The sequence below is a fragment of the Lethenteron reissneri genome, chromosome 63 (genome assembly GCF_015708825.2).
Source record: "Lethenteron reissneri isolate LAM-NWPU_2019-01 chromosome 63, ASM1570882v1, whole genome shotgun sequence".
In the NCBI taxonomy this organism is placed as follows: domain Eukaryota; kingdom Metazoa; phylum Chordata; class Hyperoartia; order Petromyzontiformes; family Petromyzontidae; genus Lethenteron; species Lethenteron reissneri.
In genome coordinates this window covers 4211363-4238703 of record NC_083841.1, presented here as the reverse complement: position 1 = coordinate 4238703, position 27341 = coordinate 4211363, and the positions used below count along the sequence as shown (strand labels likewise).

The 27341-nt window shown below is 52.3% G+C and overlaps 2 protein-coding genes across 2 annotated transcripts in view; one reads left to right on the top strand and one right to left on the bottom strand.

Annotated features, from left to right (window-relative positions):
* LOC133358815 (inactive rhomboid protein 1-like) overlaps nucleotides 1-25241 on the bottom strand; it is a 32763-nt gene extending 7522 nt beyond the window's left edge. Inside the window, exons 1-16 of the mRNA XM_061577262.1 lie at nucleotides 25191-25241; nucleotides 18816-18958; nucleotides 16793-17003; nucleotides 15807-16034; nucleotides 15549-15671; nucleotides 14263-14402; nucleotides 11559-11676; nucleotides 10422-10588; nucleotides 9643-9754; nucleotides 8754-8828; nucleotides 7831-7992; nucleotides 6565-6662; nucleotides 5863-5926; nucleotides 2556-2650; nucleotides 1104-1179; nucleotides 139-239 (exon numbers count right to left, since the gene is read on the bottom strand). Of these exons, the coding sequence (XP_061433246.1) occupies nucleotides 139-239; nucleotides 1104-1179; nucleotides 2556-2650; nucleotides 5863-5926; nucleotides 6565-6662; nucleotides 7831-7992; nucleotides 8754-8828; nucleotides 9643-9754; nucleotides 10422-10588; nucleotides 11559-11676; nucleotides 14263-14402; nucleotides 15549-15671; nucleotides 15807-16034; nucleotides 16793-17003; nucleotides 18816-18958; nucleotides 25191-25241 (1964 nt within the window). The remainder of the gene's footprint in view (nucleotides 1-138; nucleotides 240-1103; nucleotides 1180-2555; nucleotides 2651-5862; nucleotides 5927-6564; nucleotides 6663-7830; nucleotides 7993-8753; nucleotides 8829-9642; nucleotides 9755-10421; nucleotides 10589-11558; nucleotides 11677-14262; nucleotides 14403-15548; nucleotides 15672-15806; nucleotides 16035-16792; nucleotides 17004-18815; nucleotides 18959-25190) is intronic.
* Nucleotides 25242-25865: 624 nt separating this feature from the next.
* Nucleotides 25866-26399, top strand: LOC133358753 (ataxin-8; the record flags this gene model as incomplete). Its single annotated transcript, XM_061577198.1, has 2 exons — nucleotides 25866-26006; nucleotides 26238-26399. Coding segments are annotated over 2 exons (303 nt in total), but the record flags the coding sequence as incomplete, so codon positions are not given.
* Between the last annotated feature and the right edge of the window lie 942 nt (nucleotides 26400-27341).

The following is a 27341-nucleotide window of genomic DNA, read 5'->3' as shown; positions in this document are numbered from 1 at the left end:
CGCAGAAGGGGCACGATGCGGTGACCGTCTTTGTTCGATGGCCAGCCGAAAGCCGTCGCTGCGAGGATGACCGATGTCGGCATGGTTCATGGTTGATATGCTGCTTGACGAGTGGTATTGTGGTTCAAAAAAGTGTACCCGGCGTGCAGGAAGAGCGAGAGCCAGAGTCTGTAGAACTGGTCTGGGACCTCGGGGTTGAGGAAGGGCAGGAGTCCACACACATCATCCATGCAGTGCACCTGCAAGAAGCCACACAAACAAGAACAACAGCATCTTAACATGCAGCTTTCGGCTCTCCCATTCGCAAAACACGAATCGTAACGTCGTCAACAAATGCATCCGTAAAATTACTCGATTGGGATTACGCGTTTAAAGCTTTCGTGACTGCAGGGATTCATCTTCTTGATTCTTTCGGTAAAGTCACGTGGGAGGGAAATAATAAAATAATAAAAATAAAACATAAAATAATTTTAAAGCTTTCGTGACTGCAGGGATTCATCTTCTTGGTTCTTTCGGTAAAGTCACGTGGGAGGGAAATAATAAAATAATAAAAATAAAACATAAAATAATTTTAAAGCTTTCGTGACTGCAGGGATTCATCTTCTTGATTCTTTCGGTAAAGTCACGTAGAAGGGAAATAATAAAATAATAAAAATAAAACATAAAATAATTTTAAAGCTTTCGTGACTGCAGGGATTCATCTTCTTGGTTCTTTCGGTAAAGTCACGTAGAAGGGAAGTAATAAAACAATAAAAATAAAACATAACAAAATAACTCTCACGACGTTTCGGCCACAACGCAAGCAGCCGTCCTCAGGTGGAAAACCAGGTCTGTCGAGGAGACAGCTACTTGCGTTGTGGCCGAAACGTCGTGAGAATTATTTTATCATGTTTTATTTTTTTTATTTTATTACTTCCCATTCTACGTGACTTTACCGAAAGAACCAAGAACATGGGATTACGCGCACGGCAAACAAACACCGCACGTGGGGGCTGCGTGGGGGGACAGTGGCCACTTTGGGGGGCCACTGGGGGGCCACTGGGGGGCCACCCCCCCCCCCATCCTTGGCCAGGCGACGGAAGGGCAGGGACGATGAAACTTGCCTGGGAGCAGAGCGTCGCCGATTCGTGGAAATGTCCATGCATGAAAACGCAGTACTCGCGCGATGTGATCTCACAGCTGCGGGAAGACAGAGGACAAAAGATGATTCCCCCGTGGTAGCCTTGACAGACTGTTTGGGGCAAAGTGCTGTTAGCGATTTAAAGCTTTCGTGACTGCAGGGATTCATCTTCTTGGTTCTTTCGGTAAAGTCATCACGTAGAAGGGAAGTAATAAAATAATAAAAATAAAAATATTTTATTATGTTTTATTATGTTTTATTTTTATTATTGTATTACTTTATTATTGTATTACTAATAAAATAATAAAAATAAAACATAATAAAATATTACATTTCGATTTAAAGCTTTCGTGACTGCAGGGTTTCATCTTCTTGGTTCTTTCGGTAAAGTCACGTAACTTTACCGAAAGAACCAAGAAGATATTGCATTATGTTTTATTTTTATTCTTTTATTACTTCCCTTCTACGTGACTTTACCGAAAGAACCAATAATAATAAAATAATAAAAATATAACATATTTTATTATGTTTTATTTGTATTATTGTATTACTTCCCTTCTACGTGACTTTACCGAAAGAACCAAGAAGATGCTGTTAGCGAGTAGCAGAACCTATGAGGGCCGGCACTGCACACAAGGCGGTGGGGGTGGCCAGCATCACGCCCGGACGCACTTTGTCTCCCGAGTGGAGATGTTCACACACCACCGCGCCAGGTGCTCATTTGAGGCCAAAGCGACCTAGGGGACGCCCAGGACCGGTTCGGATATTCGCCATCGATGTTGGCCGTGAGCGGGGGTTCGTAGCGCTAAACGTTACACCACCACCGCAACAACAACAACAACCGCCATTTGCCACTCAGTGGCGGTGACGTCACCACGACGCTTGTGCCAGGCCACGTGCACCTTGAGGCCACGTGAAGTGTCGAACGCCCGCTGGCAGGAGGTCACGGGGCAGACCCAGCAGGTGCCACGGGTCGACTGACTGAGATGACCGAGATGACTGGCTGATGCACCACCTGTGCCACTGTGCCAATTTGCTGTGCTTTAGCCACCCGGCGCTCCGCTCGTTGTTGTGAGCGTCGCTCCTCCGCCCTCCGTTGTTGTTGGAGGGCGACTACCTCCAACTGCCCAGTAGCGTCCTTCACGAGCCTCCTCCTCCACAGAGGCCGATCTTGACACCGCTGGTACCGGTCATCGGCAAGTCCACTCAGCTCCACGTCCTCCTGTACCACATCACTCCATCTCTTCTCTAGCCCGTGCCGCGCCCGTTTAGCCCCCCTCGATCCGGCCACCGCTCCCCCCCCCCCAAACACACACAGACACAAAGCCAACCTGCCCCACGCCCCTCCTCCCGTAAGCCACACAGACTTAGCGAGCGCGTATGTTAGCTCCCTGCGGTCGCACCGACATCGCGACCGACTGGCCAATTCACTCGCCTGCCCTTGGTTCCGATGCAGCAAGGGTGGCCGGTCACCGTGCAGTCCATGTGCGTGACGCTTGTCCTGTTCGCGCCCGACTTCTTAGTGCAGATCTGCAATGCGGAGGGGAGACGGGAAATGGGGGGGGGGGGGGGGAGATTCGCGGCAGGGCGCGGTAACGACGGCAGTCGGTGACGCGCGCGACTCTGTGTTTAGAGTTTGTACTCGCTGTCCACGTATCTGTAGGGTGTGAGTGAGTGGAGTTTGTGTGTTCTATCCCCCTGTTCTGCAGAGTGTGAGTGGAGTTTGTGTGTTCTATCCCAATGTTCTGCAGCGTGCGAGTGAGTGGAGTTTGTGTGTTCTCTCTCTACTTGTTCTGCAGCGTGTGAGTGAGTGAAGTTTGTGTGTTCTCCACTTGTTCTGAAGGGTGTGAGTGAGTGAAGTGTGTTCGTCGCGCGATATCCATGCAAGTTCATTCATTCATACATCTTCTTGGTTCTTTCGGTAAAGTCACGTAGAATGGGGTGACCAGCAAGACCTGTTTCTTCACCTGAGGACGGCTGCTTGCGTTGTGGCCGAAACGTCGTGAAAATAATTTTATTATGTTTTATTTTATTATTTTTATTGTTTCCATTCTACGTGACTTTACCGAAAGAACCAAGAAGATGAATCCCTGCAGTCACGAAAGAAGCTTTACATCGAAATTCATTCATTGACATCTTTGTCCGTGAATTTGTGCGCGAACATGAGTCTACGCAACGCCGTCAAAGATTTCTCCACAACTCTGTGGCTGTCATACTCTTAGGTTTTTTCGGTAAAGTCACGTAGGTAAAAAAAATTAAATTAATAAAAGTTAAATAAAATAAAAATCACGACGTTTCGGAGGCAACACAAGCTTCCGTCTTCAGGTGGAACCGTCACAGCCACGATAGCTGTATCAAGTAAATGAGAGATTACAAGAGCTACCACTCCGTTTATATAATGGTTGGAGAGTGGGGAAGGGCCAAGTACGGCACGCTTTTTATTAATATGGCAAAGTGAGGCTTAAGACTAAGAATAGACTGCATAACAAAAGGCTGAGCCTTTGTTATGGAGAGGTGCGGTTTGTGACTAACGCCTAGCCTACATAACAAAAGTGTGAAAAAAAAACTAAACCTGGTAGAATCTGTGGCTGTCACCTGATGACGTTGGTTGTTGTTGTTGTTGTAATTACTGGTGAAACGACACGATACTCCAATTGTAAACGTAGTGGTTTTACTCTCCATCACGCAACCGGTGTGCTGTACTAGTAACGAATTGGCACGTTCTGTTTACGTGACAAAGTTTACTAATTGGCTGTGTCTAGTGGTTGCGGGTTTACCGACACATTTACATTAACGCACGTACGTGTGTGTGTGTGTGCATTGAAAGGTGCATTGAAAAATGTTGATACTCCTACTGATACTCCTGCTGCTGTTATGGAGTGACTCATGCTGCCAGCTATGGCTGCAAAGTTTGGTCGTGCATGTTTATGTATATATCGTTTATTGTTAAATTTGAATCACAGTTTCTATGATCACTGTTACGTTGTTTTTATAGCTTTATTTTGGTGATTTCGAAAACGTTTCGGTTTAGCCATATTTCTTGGTTCTTTCGGTAAAGTCACGTAGAAGGGAAATAATAAAATAATAAAAATAAAAGATAATAAAATACAATAATTCTCACGACGTTTCGGCCACAACGCAAGCAGCCGTCTTCAGGTGAAGAACAGGTCTGTCGGAAAGACAGCGTCCGATTGAACACCACCAGGCTTGGCAGTGTATATTTAAGCTGGGTTGGAGGGGGAAGAGCGCCTTGACAAAGGAATTTGCATATCAAGAGGAAACGTCGTGAGAATTATTTTATTGTTTTATTTTTATTCTTTTATTATTTCCCTTCTACGTCACTTTACCGAAAGAACCAAGAAGATGAATCCCTGCAGTCACGAAAGCTTTAAATCAAAATTTAGCCATATTTATTTGTTGTACAAAGTTAGACTGATAACTTTAATCTAAATTGTCTTATGGTTATTATTTGACTTGCATCCCACTGGGATTTTTGTACACAGCGTTGATAAACGGTGCTTTTTCTGGAAGACTTTGCAGTTTTTCCTGGATTTTTCTGTTTGCGCGTAGTCACTTGAAGATGTTTCTTGTTCATGTTTTTGTTTGTTGCGGTTGCACCCGAGTCAAGAGCCACGTGGCTCACAGGGCTACACCTAAATAAATAAACTGAACTGAATGTACAAGGGGAGCGGTGGTGCAGCATTCAGCACGCTGCGCTACGAACCCTGCCACCCAAGTTCGATTCCTGGCCACAGCCACAAACAGCAGTGACGATTATCTGAACTGGTCCCGGGGTTCAAATGAGTACCTGGTGCGGTGCGTAAACATTTCCACTTGGGAGATAAAAGCGGGAGGGCGTGGTGCTGGCCACCCACCCCCTCGTGTGCCGTGCCGGCCTTCATAGGTGCTGCGCGCTAACAGCACTTGCCCCTACAGTCTGTTAAGGCTACCAGGAGGATCTTTGTCAAGTGTGTGTACGCACGTGTGTGTGTGTGTGTGTCGGTGCGCACGTGTGTGTGTACACACGTGTGTGTGTGTACACGTGTGTGTGTGTGTGTACACATGTGTGTATGTGTCGGTGCGCGCGTGTGTGTGTGTGTGTACACGTGTGTGTGTGTACACGTGTGTGTGCGCACGTGTGTGTGTGTGTACGTGTGTGTGTGCGCGCACGTGTGTGTGTGTGTACACGTGTGTGTGTACACGTGTGTGTGTGTGTACATGTGTGTGTGTGTACACGTGTGTGTGTGCACACGTGTGTGTGTGTACACGTGTGTGTGTGTGTGTACACACGTGTGTGTGTGCGCACGTGTGTGTGTACGTGTGTGTGTGTACACGTGTGTGTGTGCACACACGTGTGTGTGTGCACACACACGTGTGTGTGTGCGCACGTGTGTGTGTGTACATGTGTGTGTGTGTACACACACACACACGTGTGTGTGTACACGTGTGTGTGTGTGTGTGTACACGTGTGTGTGTGTACACGCGTCTGTGTGTGTACACACGTGTGTGTGTGTATACATGTGTGTGTGTGTGTGTACACACGTGTGTGTGTGCGCACAAGCGTCGTGGTGACGTCACCGCCACTTAGTGGCGAATGGCGGTTGTTGTTGTTGTGTGTGTGTACATGTGTGCGTGTGTGTGTACACGTGTGTGTGTACACACACACGTGTTGGCGGGTGTGTGTGTACACGTGTGTGTGTACACACGTGTACACACACACGTGTTGGCGGGTGTCCACTTACAGGCCACTTGGTGATGTCATCAGGCCATTCGTGCGGTGGAGTCGAGGCTGGTTCCTCACACAGTCTGCAAGAGACATGGACAGACAGACAGAGTTAGAGACACCAAGATCAATGGACAAGAGCCACTGAGATAGACACACGGAGAGACAGAGACACTGAGATCCACAGACAGGGAGACATTGAGGTGTGCGTGGGTGAGCGTGTGTGTGTGTGTGTGGGGTCAGCGTGTCTGTGGGGTGACTGGGTAGCGGTGGTGTGTGTGGGTGAGTGTGTGTGTGGGGTGAGTGCGTGTGTGTGTGCGTGGGTAAGCGTGTGTGTGTGTGGGGTGAGCGTGTATGTGTGTGAGGTGAGTGTGTGTGTGGGGTGAGCGTGTGTGTGTGGGGTGAGCGTGTGTGTGTGAGTGTGTGTGTGGGGTGACTGGGTAGCGGTGTGTGTGTGTGTGTGCGTGTGTGTGGGGTGACTGAGTGAGTGTGTGTGTGTGTGCGTGGGTGAGTGTGTGTATGTGTGTGCGTGTGTGTGTGGGGTGACTGGGTAGCGGTGTGTGTGTGTGTGTGCGTGTGTGTGTGGGTGAGCGTGTGCGTGTGTGGGGTGTGCGTGCGTGCGCGCGTGTGTGTGCGTGGGTGAGTGTGAGCGTGTGTGTATGTGTGTGCGTGAGCGTGTGTGTGGGGTGACTGAGTGAGCGTGCACCGTCGCGTGCCGTACTCTGGTTGCTGTCCACACACGGCGCCGGACGTGCGGGGGCTTCCCTGCAGCGCCGGAGGGTTGTACCTGGGCCACTTAATCCACGTGGAAAGCGTCTCCTGTCGAATCACAGCCACGCACCGCATACACCGCGTATAGCGCACCACGCGTACACCACATGCCATGGGCAACGCACACACGCACCACATACACCACACCCCATACACACTACACACACTACACATACCACACACATTCACGTCACACACGCCACGCACGCGCACTCACACACACATCACCACACACATGCCACCGCACACACACACCAGACACGCCATCACGCACACACCACACGCGTGCCACACATCACACGCACACCATAATTTGTCGTCCTTCCCCCGCACCTCCAATTAGCTACGTACGGCGCGCGAAAGAGGTTCAACATACATACACACACACACACCACGCACACACGCCACGCACAATTTAAATGAAACGTGCTGCTCAAGTTGTCGATGGACGGGAGTATGACATGGGCTTGACGGGACCGCAGCGAAGCAACGCAAGCCGCGTGCGACCGGCGTGGTCATGCATAATGTCGGTGGTGAAAGCCCACAACTACTCCACTAATATTATTACCACGGCTTAGAGCAGCGGTCGGGAACCTATGGCTCGCGAGCCATATATGGCTGGCGAGCCATATATGGCTGGCGAGCCATACATGGCTCTTCCAGTGACGGCATATGGCTCCCAGACAATTTAGAAAAATAAATAATAAAAAATCACTTTGGAACTGATTTTAAAATACTTGTGATATTACTTAATAATATTTGTGTCATTTTAAAGTAAACAGAAATTAGTTTTGAAGATAAATTTCACGGGTCACGCCTGCACGAAGCTCAACCTCACCACGTCGTACGAACCAGACTACAAGGCCATCAGCAAAACCACGCAGCGCCAGAAGTCGCATTAAAAGTAAGACATATTTAATTTATTATACGTTACAAATACTATATGGCTCTCAATGAAATATATTTAGAAATATTTGGCTTTTACGGCTCTCCCAGGCAAAAAGGTTCCCGACCCCTGGCTTAGAGGAACCTGAGCCTCGGATGTGGGTGGGGTGTGTGGGGGGGGGGGGGGGAGTAAGGGATTAAACTTCAGCCCTTCGTTCCTGCGCGGCAAAAGCGCTTTCCCCCACAAGCTTCAACACCACACGTCTTATCCCTGTTGAGTTGTCGTTGTTGTTGTTGTTGCTGTCGTTGTTGTTGTTGTTGCCGTCCTCACCGAGCAGTCTTCTCGCACCATCTGCACGCAGCCCGAGCCGTCGTTGCGGACGCAGCAGCCGGTGACGTTCTCGCGGCTGCGCTCCTGGGCGATGCGAGCGCTCACCTGAGCGTCTCTCCGCATGCACGGGGAGAACTTGGCGCCCAGGTGGATGAGATCGTCCTGAGCACGCGACGGGGAACGCACGCGTGGGTACGCGGGGGGTGAAGGTGGTACGATAGGCAATTCTGGCAAAACCGCCCGGTGACAGCTGGTTGCTGTAATCGCCAGCGAAACGTGGCGGCCGTTTCGAATTGTAAACGTTGTTGGGTTTGCTCTCTCCAGCACGCCACACACACCACCTGAAGTTAAGTAGCTGGCACGGTTTTTGTTTACGTGGCAAACCCCGCTAATTGGCCGTACGTAGGGCAGTGATGGGTTAACGAAGCAATAATACAGGTAGGAACAATGTTCCACACTGCCCACCAGGGATTATTTGTCTGTCTGACTGTCTGTCTGTCGTGCATAAATAAATATATAATACAGACAGCTCTTTGATTGGTGGAGACCTACTGCAGGGTACGGAGAGGGGAGGGGCCTAAGGAAGGGAATTGTATTTTATGATGTTTTATTTTTATCATTTCATTACTTCCCTTCTACGTGACTTTACCGAAAGAACCACGAAGATGAATCCCTGCAGTCACTAAAGCTTTCAATCGAGACCTCCTGTACCTCTCCGATTGGCTACGTACGGCGCGAAAGAAGCTCAACATGCATGCTGTACGCACACACACACACAACGTGGGCCACACACGCGCGTGTCCGCAAGGCGGCAGAGCGCGTGCGGGCGCCGGGACTGCCATCTCTCCCCGACGCGACGCCTCTCGGCGCGTCGCGCGCAGATCGCGGCGTTCAACGAGCCGGCGGCCGCGGCGCGCCCGTACCGAGCTGGGGCCGATCCAGAAGTTCTCCTGCTGCACGTACTTTACGATCTCGTACACGCCCTTGTTCCTCAACACCTGCGGCGGCACACAGCGGGCAGCGGCACACACCGGCAGCGCAATCAGACGAGTCGGCTTGAGCCAGAGCCGGTGCCCGAACCGCGAGATGAGGGATGGGGGAAGGGCCCCGCGCACGTTCGCTCGCTCGCTCCCCGCACCGCCAACAGATTTTTTGTATGCCCGTCCCCCCCACACCCACCCTTAAGCATTCGCCACTTATTGGCGAATGGCGGTTGTTGTTGTTGTTGATATTTGTGAGTGTGTGTCTTTGTATGTGTGTCTGTGTATATGTGTATATGCCAGCGGGCGTTCGACACTTCACGTGGCCTCGAGGTGCACTTGGCCTGGCACAAGCGTCGTGGTGACGTCACAGCCACTTAGTGGCGAATGGCGGTTGTTGTTGTTGTTGTTGATATGTGTGAGTGTGTGTCTTTGTATGTGTGTCTGTGTATATGTGTGTGTATAGTGGGGAGCGGTGGTGCAGCGGTTAGCGCGCTGCGCTATGAACCCGGCGACACGAGTTCGATTCCCGCTCACGGCCAACACCAGTGACGATTATCTGAACCGGTCCTGGGCCTCCTTTAGGTCGACTCAGCCTCAAACGAGTACCTGGTGCGCTGTGTAAACATCGCCACCGTTGGAGACAAAGGTGGCTGGGTGTGGTGCTGGCCACCCACCCCCTCGTGTGCCGTTCTGGCCTTCATAGGTGCTCGCTAACAGCACTTGCCCCTACAGTCTGTCAAGGCGACACGGGGGAATCGTTGTGTTTTGTTGGCGTGCTTCGTGCGCGTGGCGCGTGGTGCGGGAGTGGAGCAGTTAGCGCGCTACTCACGCTCTCCTGCTCCTCGTGCTGCGCGAAGCCGATGGGGGCGATGCCGTAGATGCACACGGAGAGCAGCGTGATGAGCACGTGCACGGACGTCAGCCAGTAGGTGAAATACGGCCTGCCGGGACACACACGCGGACAAAGGTCACCGCCCGTATGGCCACCGCCAGGCTTTGCGTTAGCGAGCACCTGTGAAGGTTTGGCACGGGCGCACGAGGGGGTGGGAGGCCGCGAGTGGGAATCAAAGTCGGGTTTCCGATCGCATCGCTCGATTATCCAAGCGCCCGCGTCTCCGTTCGTCACTTCACGTCACGTCACCGCCACTACACGTCACCGTGGATTTCACAGCTGATGACGGTTGCTTGTGTTGCAGCCGAAACGTCGTGAGAATTTTTATTATTTCGTTATTTTATTATTTCCCTTCTACGTGACTTTACCGAAAGAACCAAGAATATAACTACATGTCACGTCACCGCCACTACACGTCACCGTGGATTTCACACCTGATGACGGTTGCTTGTGTTGCAGTCGAAACGTCGTGAGAGTTTTTATTGTTTTATATTTTTATTATTTTATTATTTCCCTTCTACGTGACTTTACCGAAAGAACCAACAATATACTACACGTCACGTCACGTCACTTCACGTAGCTTCAGTTTGCCGTCACCGTCACGCGCCTGCCGATAATTCGCTGTCTCCCAGTCGAGGGATACGTGTCGCCGATTTCGTCAACGAAACGCGAACGATACCGCGCGCGCGCGCTGGCACCACCACCCACCCACTCACCGGTGGTCAACCATGTCGTCGATCTGGCGCTGCACGTAGCTGTCCAGCCGCCGGGTGCGGTACTTGCGGTTGAGCCATTTTCCCACGACGCCCAGGCCGTACTTGCGCTTGGCGCTGCGCTGCACCAGGCGGCGCAGCTTCGGGTCCAGCTTGTGGCCGCGTTTCGCCTGCGCGGAGGTGGAACGTCGGGAAGTGATGCGAGGGATGCCGATGCTGCTGCTGCGGTGTAGAGGTCAGCAAGCCGGACTTGCAATCCAGAGGTCAAGCTCCATTCTCCCCGCCACCCATCCCCACTGTTTCTCGGTCATGCGCTAACCGCACCAACATCCTCAATCGCCCCAATTGACCCAATGGCACCAACAATCCAAACGACACCGGCTGCCCCAATCAACCCAACCGCCCCAACCGCATCCACCGCACCAACCGCCTCCACCGCCCCCACCGCCCCCACCGCACAAACCGCACCCACCGCCCCCACCGCACAAACCGCACCCACCGCCCCCACCGCACAAACCGCACCCACCGCCCCCACCGCCCCAACCACCCTGATTGACCCAACCTATCAAACCCACCCAAACTCCCCAACCCAACCACACCAACCACTTCAACCACTTCAACCACTTCAACCACCCTGATTGACCCAACCTCCCAAACCCAACCCAACCACCCAGACCGCACGAACCACCTCAACCACCCCAACCACCCTAATTGACCCAACCTCCCAAACCCAACCCAACCACCCAGACCGCATGAACCGCCCAGACCGCACCAACCACCTCAACCACCCTGATCAACCCAACTTCCCCAACCCAACCGCACCAACCACCCCAACCACCCTGATCAACCCAACTTCCCCAACCCAACCGCACCAACCACCCCAACCACCCTGATCAACCCAACCTCCCCAACCCAACCGCACCAACCACCTCAACCACCCTGATCAACCCAACTTCACCAACCCAACCGCACCAACCACCTCAACCACCCTGATCAACCCAACCTCCCCAACCCAACCGCACCAACCACCCCAACCACCCTGATCAACCCAACTTCACCAACCCAACCGCACCAACCACCCCAACCACCCTGATCAACCCAACCTCACCAACCAAACCGCACCAACCGCCCCGACCGCACCTGGAAAGCGAGGCCCGGTACAACATCTTGCTGCAAGCGGTGAGAAGGGTCGCCGACGCCAAGTTTTGTAAAACTTTTTCCGCCCGGAGTTTCCTTACGCCAGCCCACAGCCATGGGCCTACGGCAGATTCGGAATCAAGGGATGTGCGAGAGGGGGGGTGTACAGGCAGGGGACACAGCAAACGTAAGAAAGCACACAAAGGATCGTGGATAAATACGTTGAGAGCAGAGTGTCATGTTTTGGCTCCGGCTCGACTCGGCAAGTAGCCAGTGGAAAACCACCTGTGCCGTGCCGGTCATCCTCCCCCCCGCCCCGGCCACCGCGCTGGCACGGCTCACATGTGCCGGTGGTGCGCTGTGGTACTATAAAAGCGGAGTGCGACGGAATCACCGATCTTGCTGATATTAGCCATTCAAATGAATGGGGGGTTGGGGGACGTGTCACATGACTACTCGATCCAAGCATTGCTTGCCAATGAATAAATTGCCGACGAATCAACATTTTTAAGATGGCTGACCGATCAACTTTGAGCGACTGCCGGATCGACCGAGCTGAATCGACACAATTAAGCTCAGGTTCACGACCCACAACGCCACGAAAGATTTTGACGGATGTCCCGATTTCATCGTATAACAGCGGCCACGGTGTAATCGTCGGTGGCACGCGAAATCTGAAACCGGTCCTGGTCCCGGCACGCGAAATCTGACCAGCGCGGTGAAGCACGGGTCAAACAACCGTCGTCGTGATGGTGACGACGATGACGGAGAGACCACGTGGGGAAGGCCTTCATCCAGCAGTGGATTTACAAAAGCCTGCTAAGCAGTTGGGGATTTTGTTTTTAAATCCTTTATATTAAGTTCACTTGCTTGCTTGCTTAGGACCGTGCAAATCTTTCGATCGTTTTTTAACCCACTTCCCGTGATCCAATCGAGCTGACATTTTGCACACAGACTCGTTGTGCGAGACAATTAATGTTCGTGAATTTTTTTTTCCAAAATTTTACACTGTTTAGGGAAAACAAATTAAATATTTAATTACCAATTGCTTAATACTGGCAGACAATCATCTGACCCATAGGTGGCAGCCATCTCAAGCCAGAGGACGAGAGGACTCTAGCCGCCACACATATAAAGGATTTAGAGTGAAAAACTTTGTTTTTACGGGTTATACTTATTAAATCCTTTATATTAAGTTCACTTGCTTGCTTGCTTAGGACCGTGCAAATCTTTCGGTCGTTTTTTAACCCACTTCCTGTGATCCAATCGAGCTGACATTTTGCACACAGACTCGTTGTGCGTGACAATGCATTTTCGTGAAAAAAAAATTCCTAAATTTTACACTGTTTAGGGGAAAAAAAAAATATTTAATTACCAATTGCTTAATGCTGCCAGACAATCATCTGACCCATAGGTGGCAGCCATCACAAGCCAGAGGACTCTAGCCGCCACGCATATAAAGTATTTATAGTGAAAAACTTTGTTTTTACGGGTTAATTTTTTGTATCATCTTTTACAACACTCCTATCTTACTGTCAGACAGCGTGAGAGGGAGAGAGAGACACGCGTGGCCACGTGGCAGCCTGGACCACGTGGCAGCCTGGACCACGTGGCAGCCTGGACCACGTGGCAGCCTGGACCACGTGGCAGCCTGGACCCCTCTCCAGCGTGGCCTCACCCTCCGTTCGTTCTCACGCTGTCTGTCAGCAGCGCGAAGGAATGTTTTAAAAGAAAGGCAAATAAAGACCGGGTTCCAGAAGTTGCTTCCACGACCTTAATTGCACGTGTAAGGGACTGGCTAATTGGTGTGCAGCGTTGTGAGATGCAATTTGCATGAATGACGCAATACGAAATTGTTATTATTATAAGTTTAACACGTAAGCTTTCGCGACCAATATTATTCATAATAAACGTTGTTGGGTTAGAATAGTTGAAGGGGGGCCTCACTATTCTGGAAAATTGCACGATGATTGCTGGATGTAATTACCAGCGAAACGTCGTGCTACTCAAACATTGTAAATGTTGTGGTTTCACTCTTCAACACACCGGTGGGCTAAAGTAGTGAACTATTTGTCTTTTGTCAACGTGACACTTTTTTTTTTCACAGCGGTCAACAAAAAAAAAACATTTTTTTCTGGCCTGGACTTTTGCAGCTGTTCTAGACTAATTTCAGGGTGCCGATTCCAAATCTGATCTCAGATTTGCTCTATCACATCTCATTTTTATGCTATCGGCATACCCCATTTTCATTGATTTTACCCGAAATTAACTCTGTCACTTATGATTGCAAGTTGTTGCGAGTCAGTGACTGCTTTAGTGATAAAATATGGTGCTGTATTTTTAGGATAGTGTGTTTATAATATCAGTTTATGTAGATATCCACATTTATTTAATATTTTTCTTCTGCAGTTTTTATTGAAAATGCAGTATTTGATATCTCAAAAACCTGATAGACAAAAACTGATGCCAGATTTGGAATCAGCACCCCAAAATAACCTTAAAACCGTTGGAATACCTTATGCCAGAAAAAGTGTGTTGACCAGTGTTATTATTATAAAACATTGCAAAATCACAATAACGGCGCAGCGCTGGCCTCTCACCGCTGCCAGCAACCTTAGCTATTGTGACCCCCCCCCCCTCACCCACCCGCCCCCCCCCCGTGTTTCGCGTAGGGCCAGAGGGGCACGGCCCCTGGGACTGAACGTACAGGACGGGCGGCTTGACCGCCTGCTTGGCCGCGTCTGCGCTGGGGAGGGCACCCGCGGGAGCCCCCTGGGGAACGGCCGAGTCGGGCGGAGACTCGAACACCTCGTCTGGCAGGGTGACGTCCTCGTAAAACGCGCCGTACTGGCGCCGGGCAGCATCGCACCGCACGCGCACACACACACACACACACGTACACACACACGCACACGTGCACACACGCACACACACGCGCACACACACACGCGCACACACACATACACACACGCGCACATACACACACACGCACACACACACACAAACACGCGCACACACACACAAACACGCGCACACACACACAAACACGCGCGCACACACACGCGCACACACGCACACACACACGCGCACACACGCACACACACACACGCACACACGTGCACACACACGCACACACGCGCGCACACACACACACACGTGCAAACACACGTGCACACACACACGCGCACAAAGATAGACAAAGATCCCCCGTGTAGCCTGTAACAGACTGTAGGGGCAAGTGCTGTTAGCGAGCACCTATGAAGGCCAGCACGACACACGAGGGGGTGGGTGGCCAGCACCACGCCCGGCCGCCTTTGTCTCCCCAAGTGTCTACGTGTACACATCGCACCAGGTACTCGTTTAAGGCTAGGGGAGGCCCAGGCCTGGTTGAAATCATCGTCAACGGTGTTGGCTATGAGCAGGCTATGAGCAGGTACCCTGGTTTGTGTGTGCGGTGTGTATGTGTGGTATTGGTGTGTGTGTGTTGTGTGTGTTGTGTATGGTGTGTTTGGTATGGGTGCGTGGCGTGTGTGTATGTGGCGTGTGTGTGTCTTGTGTATATGTGGCATGTGTGTGCGTGGCGTGTGTGTGCGTGGCATGTGTGACGTGTGTGTGTGTGGAGTGGGTGACGCGTGTGGCGTGTGGTGTGTGTGTGGCGTATATGTGCGTGGCATGGGTGACGTGTGTGTGTGTGGAGTGGGTGACGCGTGTGGCGTGTGGTGTGTGTGTGGCGTATATGTGCGTGGCATGGGTGACGTGTGTGTGTGTGGCTTGTGTGTGCGTGGCACATGCGACGTGTGTGTGTGACGTGTGTGACGCGCGTGGCGTGTGTGTGTCTTGTGTGTATGTGGCATGTGTGTGTGTGTGTGTGACATGTGTGTGTGCGTGGCCTGTGTGTGCGTGGCACATGCGCCGTGTGTGTGTGTGTGGCGTGGGTGACACGCGTGGCGTGGCGTGTGAGGATCTCTCCTCCCAGCAAGCCGGAGCTCTCACCTTGCTAAAGAAGGAGGTGTCTGGGTCTTCGTCGGCCGTGTCGTCTTCGGCAAAGCTCGCCTTGGGGAAGCTTTGGCGGCCAAGCTGGGGCCGCAGGAGGTTGGCCTCCCTCAGCGAGCGGCCCTGCTCACACGCACATTCGCAATCGGCGCGTTCGGAGTTGAGACCACGGCGGTGGCATCGGTAAACACACTGGTGTAAGGGGCTATGGTTCAGTGGTGTAGGGACCGAGGTTGTCGCTGGCAGAACTGCTCTCACCCGCACGAGCAGCGCCGCAGCCCTGAAGCTCATCTTGGCGACGGACTCGCGCTTGCGCCGCGTGGGCATGCGGCCGATAGCGGAGCGCGAGCTGGTGAAGGAGGCGTGGGAAATGCCTCCCGGCGTGCGGGGCGACAGCGGGGTGCGCGGGGTGAACGGCACGTGCAGGCCCTCCGACTCCGCGTCCGGCGCTCGGAACTGACGGCCTCGCGCCAGCGGGTCCACCACCTGTGGGGGCGTCACGTTCATTCGAGGCCGAGTCGACCTAGGGGAGGCCCGGGACCGGTTCGGACAATCGCCGAGCCGAGAGCGGGAATCGAAAACGCGCGTCGTAGGGTTTCGTGGCGCAGCGACGCTCATCGCCGTGAACAAAGATGCAAAGTTCAACACAGAGACCCATAGACTCACACAAAGACCCATAGACTCACGCAGAGACCCATTGACTCACACAGAGACCCATAGACTCACTACAGAGATCCATAAACTCATACAGAGACACACAAACTCACACAGAAACACACAGACTCACACATAGACCCATAAACTCACGCGGAGATCCATAGACTCACACAGATACCCATAGAATCACAGAGACCCATAGACTCACACAGAGACCGATAGACTCACACAAAGACCCATAGACTCACCCAGAGACCCATAGACTCACACAAAGACCCATAGACTCACGCAGACCCATAGACTCACACAGATACCTATAAACTAACACAGAGACCCATAGACTCACACATAGACCCATAGACTCACGCAGAGACCCATAGAATCAGACAAAGACCCATAGACTCACACAGAGACCCATAGACTCACTACAGAGACACACAGACTCACACAGAGACCCATAGACTCACTACAGAGACCCATAGACTCACACAGAGACCCATAGACTCACTACAGAGACCCATAGACTCACGCAGAGACCCACAATCAGACATTCTTCCCCCGCACCTCTGATTAGCACGCGTACGTACCCTGTGCATGCGCTGCATCTGCTGCGCGGGAACTTCCATGCCGCCGAAGGAACCCAGCTCGCTGCCGCTCGGCTGCTCCAGGTCGCGCAGCACCTCCGGCTTGAGGCGTCCGTAGCGTTGGCTGCAGTGGCGGAGGCTCCGCTGGTGCCATCGCTGCTGGCGCGACACAGGGCCGCCCTCCTTGTCCACCCCGAACCACACAGCCGTCCCCCTGCGGCACGCCGATGCCGGTCAGCGATTCAATCTCTCCCCGAGCCGAGCGGAGCAAACTAAACCAAAACTAGACCGTTTGTTTCGGTAAGGTCACGTGAAATGTTATAAGAATAAAATAATAAAAACGTAATAAAATAATTCTCACGACGTTTCGGCCACAACGCAAGCAGCCGTCCTCTGTCCTCTCGACAGACCTGTTCTCGACCTGAGGACGGCTGCTTGCGTTGTGGCCGAAACGTCGTGAGAATTATTTTATTACGTTTTAATTTTTATTTATTTTTTATTTAATTTTTTCCATTTTACGTGACTTTACCGAAAGAACCAAGAAGATGAATCCCTGCAGTCACGAAATTTAAACCAAAAACTAGACTGTTTGTTCGGTAAGGTCACGTAGAAAGCAAATAATAAAAGAATAAAAATAAACCAATAAAATTCTCAAAAAGAATTGGAAAAATTTTCTGATAATTTTGGAAAAAAAATCTTGCTGTGGTTGTCACACCTGATGATGATTGCTTGCGTTGCAGTCGAAACGTCGTGAGAATTTTATTGTTTTATATTTTTATTATTTTATTATTTCCCTTCTATGTGACTTTACCGAAAGAACCAAGAAGATGGCTCCACATTTCGCAAGCCTTCTCAACGAGAACGCTTGGGGACCAGAGGTCCCCTGGTTTTTCCCCGACACATTTAGAATCGACGTGCGCTCAGAGCAGAGATCGCAACCGGGTACCCGATACCCGTACCCTACCCGATACCTGGCTACCCGTACCCGGCCGGGTACGGGTAGCCGTTTGCGACCCTGGTGCGGCCGGGTACGGGTAGACCGTGAGTCACTGGTGAGTCACCGTTTGTCACTCATTTCCCAACGTCTTTTCTCTTCTCACAATTCAAGTTCCTAGAATCAACCCACCCGCGCCTGCAACATGGCTTCTTCCCAGAGGTCGCAATCGGATACCCGATACCCGTACCCTACCTGATACCCGGCTACCCGTACCCAGCCGGGTACGGGTACCGGTACCCGTTTGCGACCCTGGTGCGGCCGGATACGGGTACGGGTAAGGAATCAAAACCCGTTTGCGACCTCTGGCTCGGAGTTATTTGGCTGCTATGAATCTCCAAGCGATGACAAGCCACTTCGTTGAGCTATCGTTTGTGATCGCCAAGTCCCTTTGGAAAAACAGCTACGTAGTTCAGCGGGCCTTGCCTGGTTCAAAAAAGAAACTGCGCTAACCTCTGCTGCTGTAAATGCACTAACCTCTGCTGCTGTAACTTACGTGGTTGTTTAGTTACTGCAGCTACATACTATTAACATTCCTTCCCTTTATTAATGCTACCCCTATCCCCTCCCTTTGATGCTGCTAATCCTGCATAATGCACGGGCATAATGACTTTAAACCCCCCGCCAAACCTCCTACGCATTTCACAAGTAGTACTAATCACATACCTGCATTTCCCATAAATATGCTAAATTCCTCTTGATATGCAAATTATTTTGTCAAGGCGCTCTTCCCCTTCCAACCCAGCTTAAATATACGCTCCAAGCGTGGTGGTGTTTCATTCAGACGCTGTCTCCCCGACAGACCTGGTCTTCACCTGAGGACGGCTGCTTGCGTTGTGGCCGAAACGTCGTGAGAATTATTTTATTATGTTTTATATTTTCTATTTTATTATTTCCCTTCTACGTGACTTTACCGAAAGAACCAAGAAGAAAGAAACTGCGCTTCGAGTTTGGAGTTGGCACAAGACAGCCGGCACCCCGCGAGGGCCGCGACAGACGAGCGGATGTCCGGCAGAAGGAATCGGACGGCACCTTCGGATGGACTGAGCCAAGGAGGCCTGTCTCTGGAAGGGGCCATGGCGTGGGCGCGATGGCTCCGGCGGGGATAAGGGTCCTCCCGGTCCGGTCGGTACGCTCACGCTCCGGTGGTACAGCCCCGATGACCCCTGCAACGGCTGAGCAAAGACACAGACACGGGGTTACCGAGACAGGCATGACACACACACGCACACAAAGACGTCGCTCATGATAGACTACACACACAGACACGGGGTTACTGAGACAGGCATGACAACACACGCGCGCACACAAAGACGTAGCTCGTGATAGACTACACAAGCGGACATAGACACGGGGTTAATGAGACAGACAACACACACACAGAGACAGCTCATGATTTTACTGGTAGGAACCACCTGGTTCCACCAGCCCACAGGGGATTATTGTGTCCGTCCGTCCGTCGTGCATCCAAAAATGGGAGGGGTCGGGCTGGGTGGAGAGGGGAGGGTGGGGAGGGGCTGGGTGGGGAGGGTGGGGCTGGGTGGGGAGGGTGGGGCTGGGTGGGGAGTGGGTGGGGAGGGGCTGGTCACCCCGTGGTGCCCTTATGAAACTCAACGTTTAACCTACTCACGCCGGCTTGTGCCCGCCCTCACAGTCGGGCATATTTGCGGAATACACCACGCCGCCGTTGACCCTGCAGGCCATTGACCGAGCAACCCAACGTGTTCCTACCAGCTCCCTCCGCAGGAATGTGTTTTTATCAGGAAAGGCCCGAGTGAGCTACATGGTAGCTCTTTTTCAGAAGCGACCGGGTCATCACATAGCTCAACGAAGTGGCTTATCATGTTGAAATTATAGCAGCCAAATCCTCTAAACCCGTGTTTCTAAACGTGGAGGGGAAACACTGGAGGACCCGGAGAGAAACCCGCATGACTACCGGGATCACACGCAACTCCAGATATACAGCAGCAGGCGTCTGGGACGGGATCAAACCCACGACCTCCTGCACACGAGGCGAGGTAGTTAACATCTCCTAGCCACCGTGATGATGATGAGAGAGACACGCAAACTCCAGATATACAGCAGCAGGCGTCTGGGTCTGGATCAAACCCACGACCTCCTGTACACCAGGCGAGGTAGTCAACATCTCCTAGCCACCGTGATGATGATGAGAGAGAGAGACACGCAAACTCCAGATATACAGCAGCAGGCGTCTGGGTCGGGATCGAACCCACGACCTCCTGTACACCAGGCGAGGTAGTCAACATCTCCTAGCCACCGTGATGATGATGAGAGAGAGAGACACGCAAACTCCAAATATACAGCAGCAGGCGTCTTGGTCGGAATCAAACCCACGACCTCCCGAATACCAGGCAAGGGAGTTAACATCTCCTAGCCACCGTGATGATGATGAGAGAGAGACACGCAAACTCCAGATATACAGCAGCAGGCGTCTGGGTCTGGATCAAACCCACGACCTCCTGCAAACCAGGCGAGGTAGTCAACATCTCCTAGCCACCGTGATGATGATGATGAGAGAGAGACACGCAAACTCCAGATATACAGCAGCAGGCGTCTGGGTCGGGATCAAACCCACGACCTCCTGTACACCAGGCGAGGTAGTCAACATCTCCTAGCCACCGTGATGATGATGAGAGAGAGACACGCAAACTCCAGATATACAGCAGCAGGCGTCTGGGTCGGGATCGAACCCACGACCTCCTGTACACCAGGCGAGGTAGTTAACATCTCCTAGCCACCGTGATGATGATGAGAGAGAGCCACGCAAACTCCAGATATACAGCAGCAGGCGTCTGGGTCGGGATCGAACCCACAACCTCCTGTACACCAGGCGAGGAAGTTAACATCTCACCACCACAGCGCCCCATGATAGACTACACATGCATACATAGACACCAGCGGGAATCGAACTCTGGTCGCCAGATTCGCAGCACATCGCGCGAACCTTCACTGCCGCTCGCCACAGAAAACACACGCAGACATGCGGCTAATGGTAACGACATGGACATGGTGCCCATGACACGGACAACACCGCACATGGTCACACCGTTCGTAGCAACAACAAAAAAACAGGCAGAGTATTCACAGCTGGTGCACAAAGACAGAGATGAATGGCTACCGACATCGGCAAAGATATTGACGCGAGGCATGGCCACAGACACAAAGACAGTGGTACAGACATGGCCCACCTTATAGGGGTGAAATTTAGATTTAAAGATTTTGTGACTGCAAAAATTCATCTTCTTGGTTCTTTCGGTAAAGTCACGTAGAAGGGAAATAATAAAATAATAAAAATATAAAACAATAAAAATTCTCACGACGTTTCGACTGCAACACAAGCAATCATCATCAGGTGTGAAAGCCACAGCAAGAAAATGTTTCCAAAATTTTCTGAGAATTTTATTGTTTGATTTTTATTATTTTATTATTTCCCTTCTACGTGACCTTACCGAACAGTCACGTCGAAGGGAAATAATAAAATACTAAAAATAAAACATAACAAAATACAAATCTCACGACGTTTCGGCCACAACGCAAGCAGCCGTCCTCAGGTGAAGAACAGGTCTGTCGGGGAGACAGCGAACAGGTCTGTCGGAAAGACAGCGTCTGAATGAGGTGAGTTTGATCGATTGGTTTTATATGTTTATGGCCGTTTTACAAGAATTTCCCGCTGAGGACCTTCGTGAAAAATAAATGAAGGAAGTTACAGCGAAAACATTTGTGACATCGCACACAGACACTTGAGTGCTCGTGCGGGGAGCACAGCCCACGCACCCCGACCGCTCTCCGTCAAGATTCCACGAAACTTCACAAACGCCCACGACAGAAACTCTTGATTCGCTCGGGAGTTTCGTAACAAAACAAACTAAAACAATCTTATTCTTAGGTTTTTTCGGTAAAGTCACGTAGGTAAAACATTGAAATTAATAAAAGTAAAATAAAATAAAAATCACGACGTTTCGGAGGCAACACAAGTCTCCGTCATCAGGTGGGACCGTCACAGCCAGATTTGCTGCATCAAGTGATTTCAATGTTTTACCTACGTGACTTTACCGAAAAAACCTAAGAATATGAATCCTTGCAGTCACGAAAGCTTCAAATCTAAAAAAATCTTAACATAAACAGAGATTGTCACGTTGCTTCCATGCAATAACATGCTCTGGGTGCTGGTATGCCGAGGAAGAGTGGGAGGATGACTAACTCCAAACACGTGCTTCCAGACATTACACGCATACGTTCAGAACCCAAAACACGCTTTCACAATCCTGATAGCACAACACAATTAACTCACGAACCACCCAAGCTTTACAAGCGCCCACGGCAACAACCGTAATTCGCTCGGAAGTTATGAGAAATAATACCATCGGAGGTCAAAACTTACGACATTGCTCCGATGTCGTAACACGTTGTCGCAATCTAATCTGTAAATGTGGGGGCGCGACACGGTGGCTAGGAGATGTTAACTACCTCGCCTGGTCTACAGGAGGTCGTGGGTTCGATTAGCATGAGAGATGTTGACTACCTCGCCTGGTATACAGGAGGTCGTGGGTTCCATCCCAGACCCTGGGAGATGTTGACCACCTTGCCTGGTCTACAGGAGGTCGTGGGTTCCATTAGCATGAGAGATGTTGATTACCTCGCCTGGTATACAAGAGGGTGTGGGTTCGATTAGCCTGAGAGATGTTGACTACCTCGCCTGGTCTACAGGAGGTCGTGGGTTCGATGAGCCTGAGAGATGTTGACTACCTCGCCTGGTCTACAGGAGGTCGTGGGTTCGATTAGCCTGAGAGATGTTGACTACCTCGCCTGGTCTACAGGAGGTCGTGGGTTCGATTAGCCTGAGAGATGTTGACTACCTCGCCTGGTCTACAGGAGGTCGTGAGTTCCATCACAGACATTGGAGATGTTGACTACCTCGCTTGGCCTACAGGAGGTCGTGGATTCGATCTCCAGATCCTGGGAGATGTTGACCACCTCGCCTGGTATACAGGAGGTCGTGGGTTAGATTAGCATGAGAGATGTTGACTACCTCGCCTGGTCTACAGGAGGTCGTGGGTTACATCACAGACATTAGGAGATGTTGACCACCTCGCCTGGTATACAGGAGGTCGTGAGTTTGATCCCAATCCTGACACCGACTGTACATGTGGAGTTTGCGTGTTCTCCCTGTGATCGCGTGGAATTCTCTCTGGTTTTCTCCGGTTTTTCCTCACTGCATTGAGAAAACAACATGCCTTTTAAGTACGTGGCTGCAATACTCTTGGTTCTTTTGGTAAAGTCACGTAGGTAGAAAAACAAAACAAAATAATACGTCACGACGTTTTCGATCGCAACACAAGCGGTCGTCCTCGGGAGGAAATAAAATATCCAGCAGCGGAACTGCTGAACGAGCGAGAGAGAGAGCTATTACAGCAAGAGGTGATTTATGTGGCGATGGGCAAGCAAGCGGGGTCTGAGCTGGTTAATAACGCTTTAAATTTCTCTATAAATTTCCACGTGATAAGCTACTCATTTGTACGCAGGCCGGCGCTTCCAAAAAAAATCTAGACACATCTCAGCGGGGGTATTGCCAGCTGAAAAAAAAACTAAAATATGACGAGAAAATAAATAATAGCAGAAAGATAAAAAAAACCACGTCCTCTACTCTGGCCCAACATGTCTCATGTCTGCCGGAGGGGGCCAAAGATTTTTAAGTTGTTAGTTTATGTTGATTTGTTACTTGGATGATGATCCCGTTTAGCCAGTTCCCCGGGTACTTCGCGCCAAAGATATCTACGTAGCAGCAGCAGCAGCAGCAGTAGTAGCAGCAGCAGTAGCAGCAGTAGCAGTAGCAGCAGCAGTAGCAGCAGTAGCAGCAGCAGCAGTAGCAGCAGTAGCAGTAGCAGCAGCAGTAGCAGCAGCAGCAGTAGCAGCAGTAGCAGCAGCAGTAGCAGCAGTAGCAGCAGTAGCAGCAGCAGTAGCAGCAACAGCAGTAGCAGCAACAGCAAGTAGCAGCTGTAGCAGCAGCAGCAGTAGCAGCAGCAGCAGTAGCAGCAGTAGCGGCAGCAGTAGTAGCAGCAGCAGTAGCAGCAGTAGCGGCAGCAGTAGTAGCAGCAGCAGTAGCGGCAGCAGTAGTAGCAGCAGCAGTAGCAGCAGCAGCACTAGCAGAAGCAGCAGTAGTAGCAGCAGCAGCAGCAGTAGTGGCAGTAGTAGCAGCAGCAGTAGCAGCAACAGCAGGAGCAACAGCAGCAGTAGCGGCAGCAGCAGCAGCAGTAGCAGTAGCGGCAGCAGCAGCAACAGCAGTAGCAACAGCAGCAGTAGCGGCAGCAGCAGCAGTAGCAGCAGCAAGCAGCAGTAGCAACAGCAGCAGTAAGAGCTAGCAACAGCAGTAGCAGCAGTAGCAGCAGCAGCAGCAACAGCAGTAGCAACAGCAGCAGTAGCGGCAGCAGCAGTAGCGGCAGCAGCAGCAGCAGCAGTAGCAACAGCAGCAGTAGCAGCAGTAGCAGCAGCAGCAGCAGTAGCAGCAGCAGCAGTAGCAGCAGCAGTAGCAGCAGCAAGTAGCAGCACAGCAGCAAGTAGCAGCAGTAGCAGTAGCAGTAGCAGAGTAGCAGCAGCAGCAGCAGTAGTAGCAGTAGTAGCAGCAGCAAGTAGCAGCAACAGCAGTAGCAGCTGTAGCAGCAGCAGCAGTAGCAGCAACAGCACAGCAGCACTAGCAGTAGCAGCAGCAGTAGCAGTAGTAGCAGCAGCAGTAGCAGCAGCAGCAGTAGCAGCAACAGCAGCAGCAAGCAGCAGCAGCAGTAGTAGCTGTAGCAGCAGTAGCAGCAGCAGTAGCAGCAGCAGCAGTAGCAGCAACAGCAGCAGTAGCAGCAACAGCAGCAGTAGCAGCAGCAGTAGCAGTAGTAGCAACAGGCAGCAGCAGTAGCAGCAGTAGCAGCAGTAGCAGCAGCGCCAGCAGTAGTAGCGCAGTAGCAAGCAGCAGCAGTAGTAGCAGCAGCAGTAGCAGCCAGCAGCAGTAGTAGAGCAGTAGCAGCAGCAGCAGCAGCAGTAGCAGCAGCAGCAGTAGCAGGCAGCAGTAGTAGCAGCAGCAGCTGTAGCAACAGCAGTAGCGGCAAACGACAAAACAACGTCGTAGAATGTCTTTGGGGGGGGCCGTGGGGGAGTGGGGGTGGGAGGGGGGTCCGTGGGGGAGATGGGGGGGGGGCCGTGGGGGAGTGGGGTGGGGGGGGCCGTGGGGGAGTGGGGGGGGCCCGTCTGGGGGGAGTGGGGAGTGGGGGGCACTCGGAGCTCTAGGAGAGTCACCAATGCACAAACATCCCAACATATATCGCTCGGAGGAATTGAAGCATCGCTCACCGTGGAGTCGGTCTATGTCCGTCACCGGGGAGGGATGTTGATGGTGAGCCCCGCCGGCTTCTGGCGCTGAAGCCCCGAGGGACTGTCCGCCGTGCCGTCCGACATGACGGTGGCCGCACGCCGTGCCTGCTCGGCCAGGGAACGCACACGGAGGGAGACCGGGGGAGGGAGGGACACGTCAACTTTGTCTTCTTGAGGCCCCTTTTTCCCGCAGGCACAAACCAGCCACGGCCAGGGCTCTTGCAAAGCTCGGTGGTGGTGGCTCACAAGGCGCCCCCCCCCACCCCCCCAGCTGTTTGCGTTCCGCCGCAGAAGCCGAGCCGTGCCGCCGATGTCACACGGTGTGTCCGCTTCACACGCACGGCGAACGAGTGGAGGCGGCCACAGACCTCTGGTTATCCTCACAGCAGCAGCAGCAGCAACAGCAGCAGCAACAACAGCAACAGCAGCAACAGCAGCTGCAGCAGCAACAGCAGCAGCAACAAAACAACCAGCAACAGCAGCAGCAGCAACAGCAGCAGCAACACAGCAATAGCAGCAACAGCAGCATCAGCAACAGCAGCATCAACACATCAACAGCAGCAACAGCAGCTGCAGCAGCAACAGCAGCAACAGCAAAGCAACAGTAACAGCAGCAGCAGCGCAGCGGCAGCAACAGCAGCAGCAGCGCAGCAGCAGTGGCAGCAACTGCACAGCAGCGGCAACAGCAGCAGCAACAGCAGCAACAGCAACAGCAGCAACAGCAGCAGCCAACAGCGCAGCAGCACACAGCAACAACAGCAGCAACAGCAGCAACAGCGGCAGCAACAGCAGCAACAGCAGCAGCAGCAACAGCAGCAACAGCAGCAACAGCAGCAGCAGCAGCAACAGCAGCAACAGCAGCAACAGCAGCGGCAGCAGCAGCAGCAACAGCAGCAACAGCAGCAACAGCAGCAGTAGCAGCAACAGCAGCTGCAGCAGCAACAGCGGCAGCAGCAGCAGCAGCAACAGCGGCAGCAGCAGTAGCAGCAACAGCAACAGCAGCTGCAGCAGCAACAGCGGCAGCAGCAGCAGCGGCACAGCAGCAGCGCAGCAGCAGCAGCAGCAACAGCAGCAGCAACCCAGCAGCAGCAACAGCAGCAGCAGCAACAGCAGCAGCAACAGCAGCAGCAGCAACAGCAGCAGCAGCAGCAGCAACAGCAGCAGCAGCAACAGCAGCAGCAACAGCAGCAACAGCAGCAGCAGCAACAGCAGCAGCAGCAGCAACAGCAGCAGCAGCAACAGCAACAGCAGCTGCAGCACAACAGCGGCAGCAGCGGCAGCAGCAACAGCGGCAGCAGCAGCAGCGGCAACAGCAGCAACAGCAGCAGCAGCAACAGTAGCAGCGGCAGCAACAGCGGCAGCAGCGGCAGCAGCAACAGCGGCAGCAGCAGCAGCGGCAACAGCAGCAGCGGCAGCAGCAGCAGCAGCAACAGCAGCAGCAGCAACAACAGCAGCAGCAAAAGCAGCAGCAGCAGCAACAGCAGCAACAGCAGCAGCAGCGTCAGCGGCAGCAGTAGCAGCAGTAGCAGCAGCAACAGCAGCAGCAGCGGCAGCAACAGCAGCAGCAACAGCAGCAACAGCAGCAGCACACAACAGCAGCAGCAGCAACAGCAGCAGCAGCGCGTCAGCAGCAGCAGCAGCGGCAGCAGCTGCAGCAGCAGCAACAGCAGCAGCAGCAGGAACAGCAGCAGCAACAGCAGCTTTCAGATGTGCTTCCGTGGCCGTCTGGAACGCTCTTCTTTCCAATATTAAGAAGCTACCGGAGCTATATACTTTTAAATCAGGGTCGGGATCAATCCCACGACCTCCTGCACACCGGGCGAGGTAGTTAACATCTCCTAGCCACCGCGACACCAACCCAGCGACCCATTGATTGCAAGTGCAGTTTGCTGGTTATTACACCAATGCAGGACCAGGTCCCGGGGACTTGGCAAGTATTCCGTCCCGGGTAAATGAAGGGCGTTACGACCATTCCTATTATTTACTCAAGACACCTTAACCACAGAGGCCATGGTTGGGAGTTGTCATGAAAGGGTGGGATTATATATATGTATGCAGGGAAACGCACGCATACACCCACGTAAACATAAAAAAAAATATCTAATTTCCCCCCCCCCACCCCCCACAGATGCATACAGACTGATGGGGCATGCGCTGCGAGCGATCACCAACTCAGACAGCACC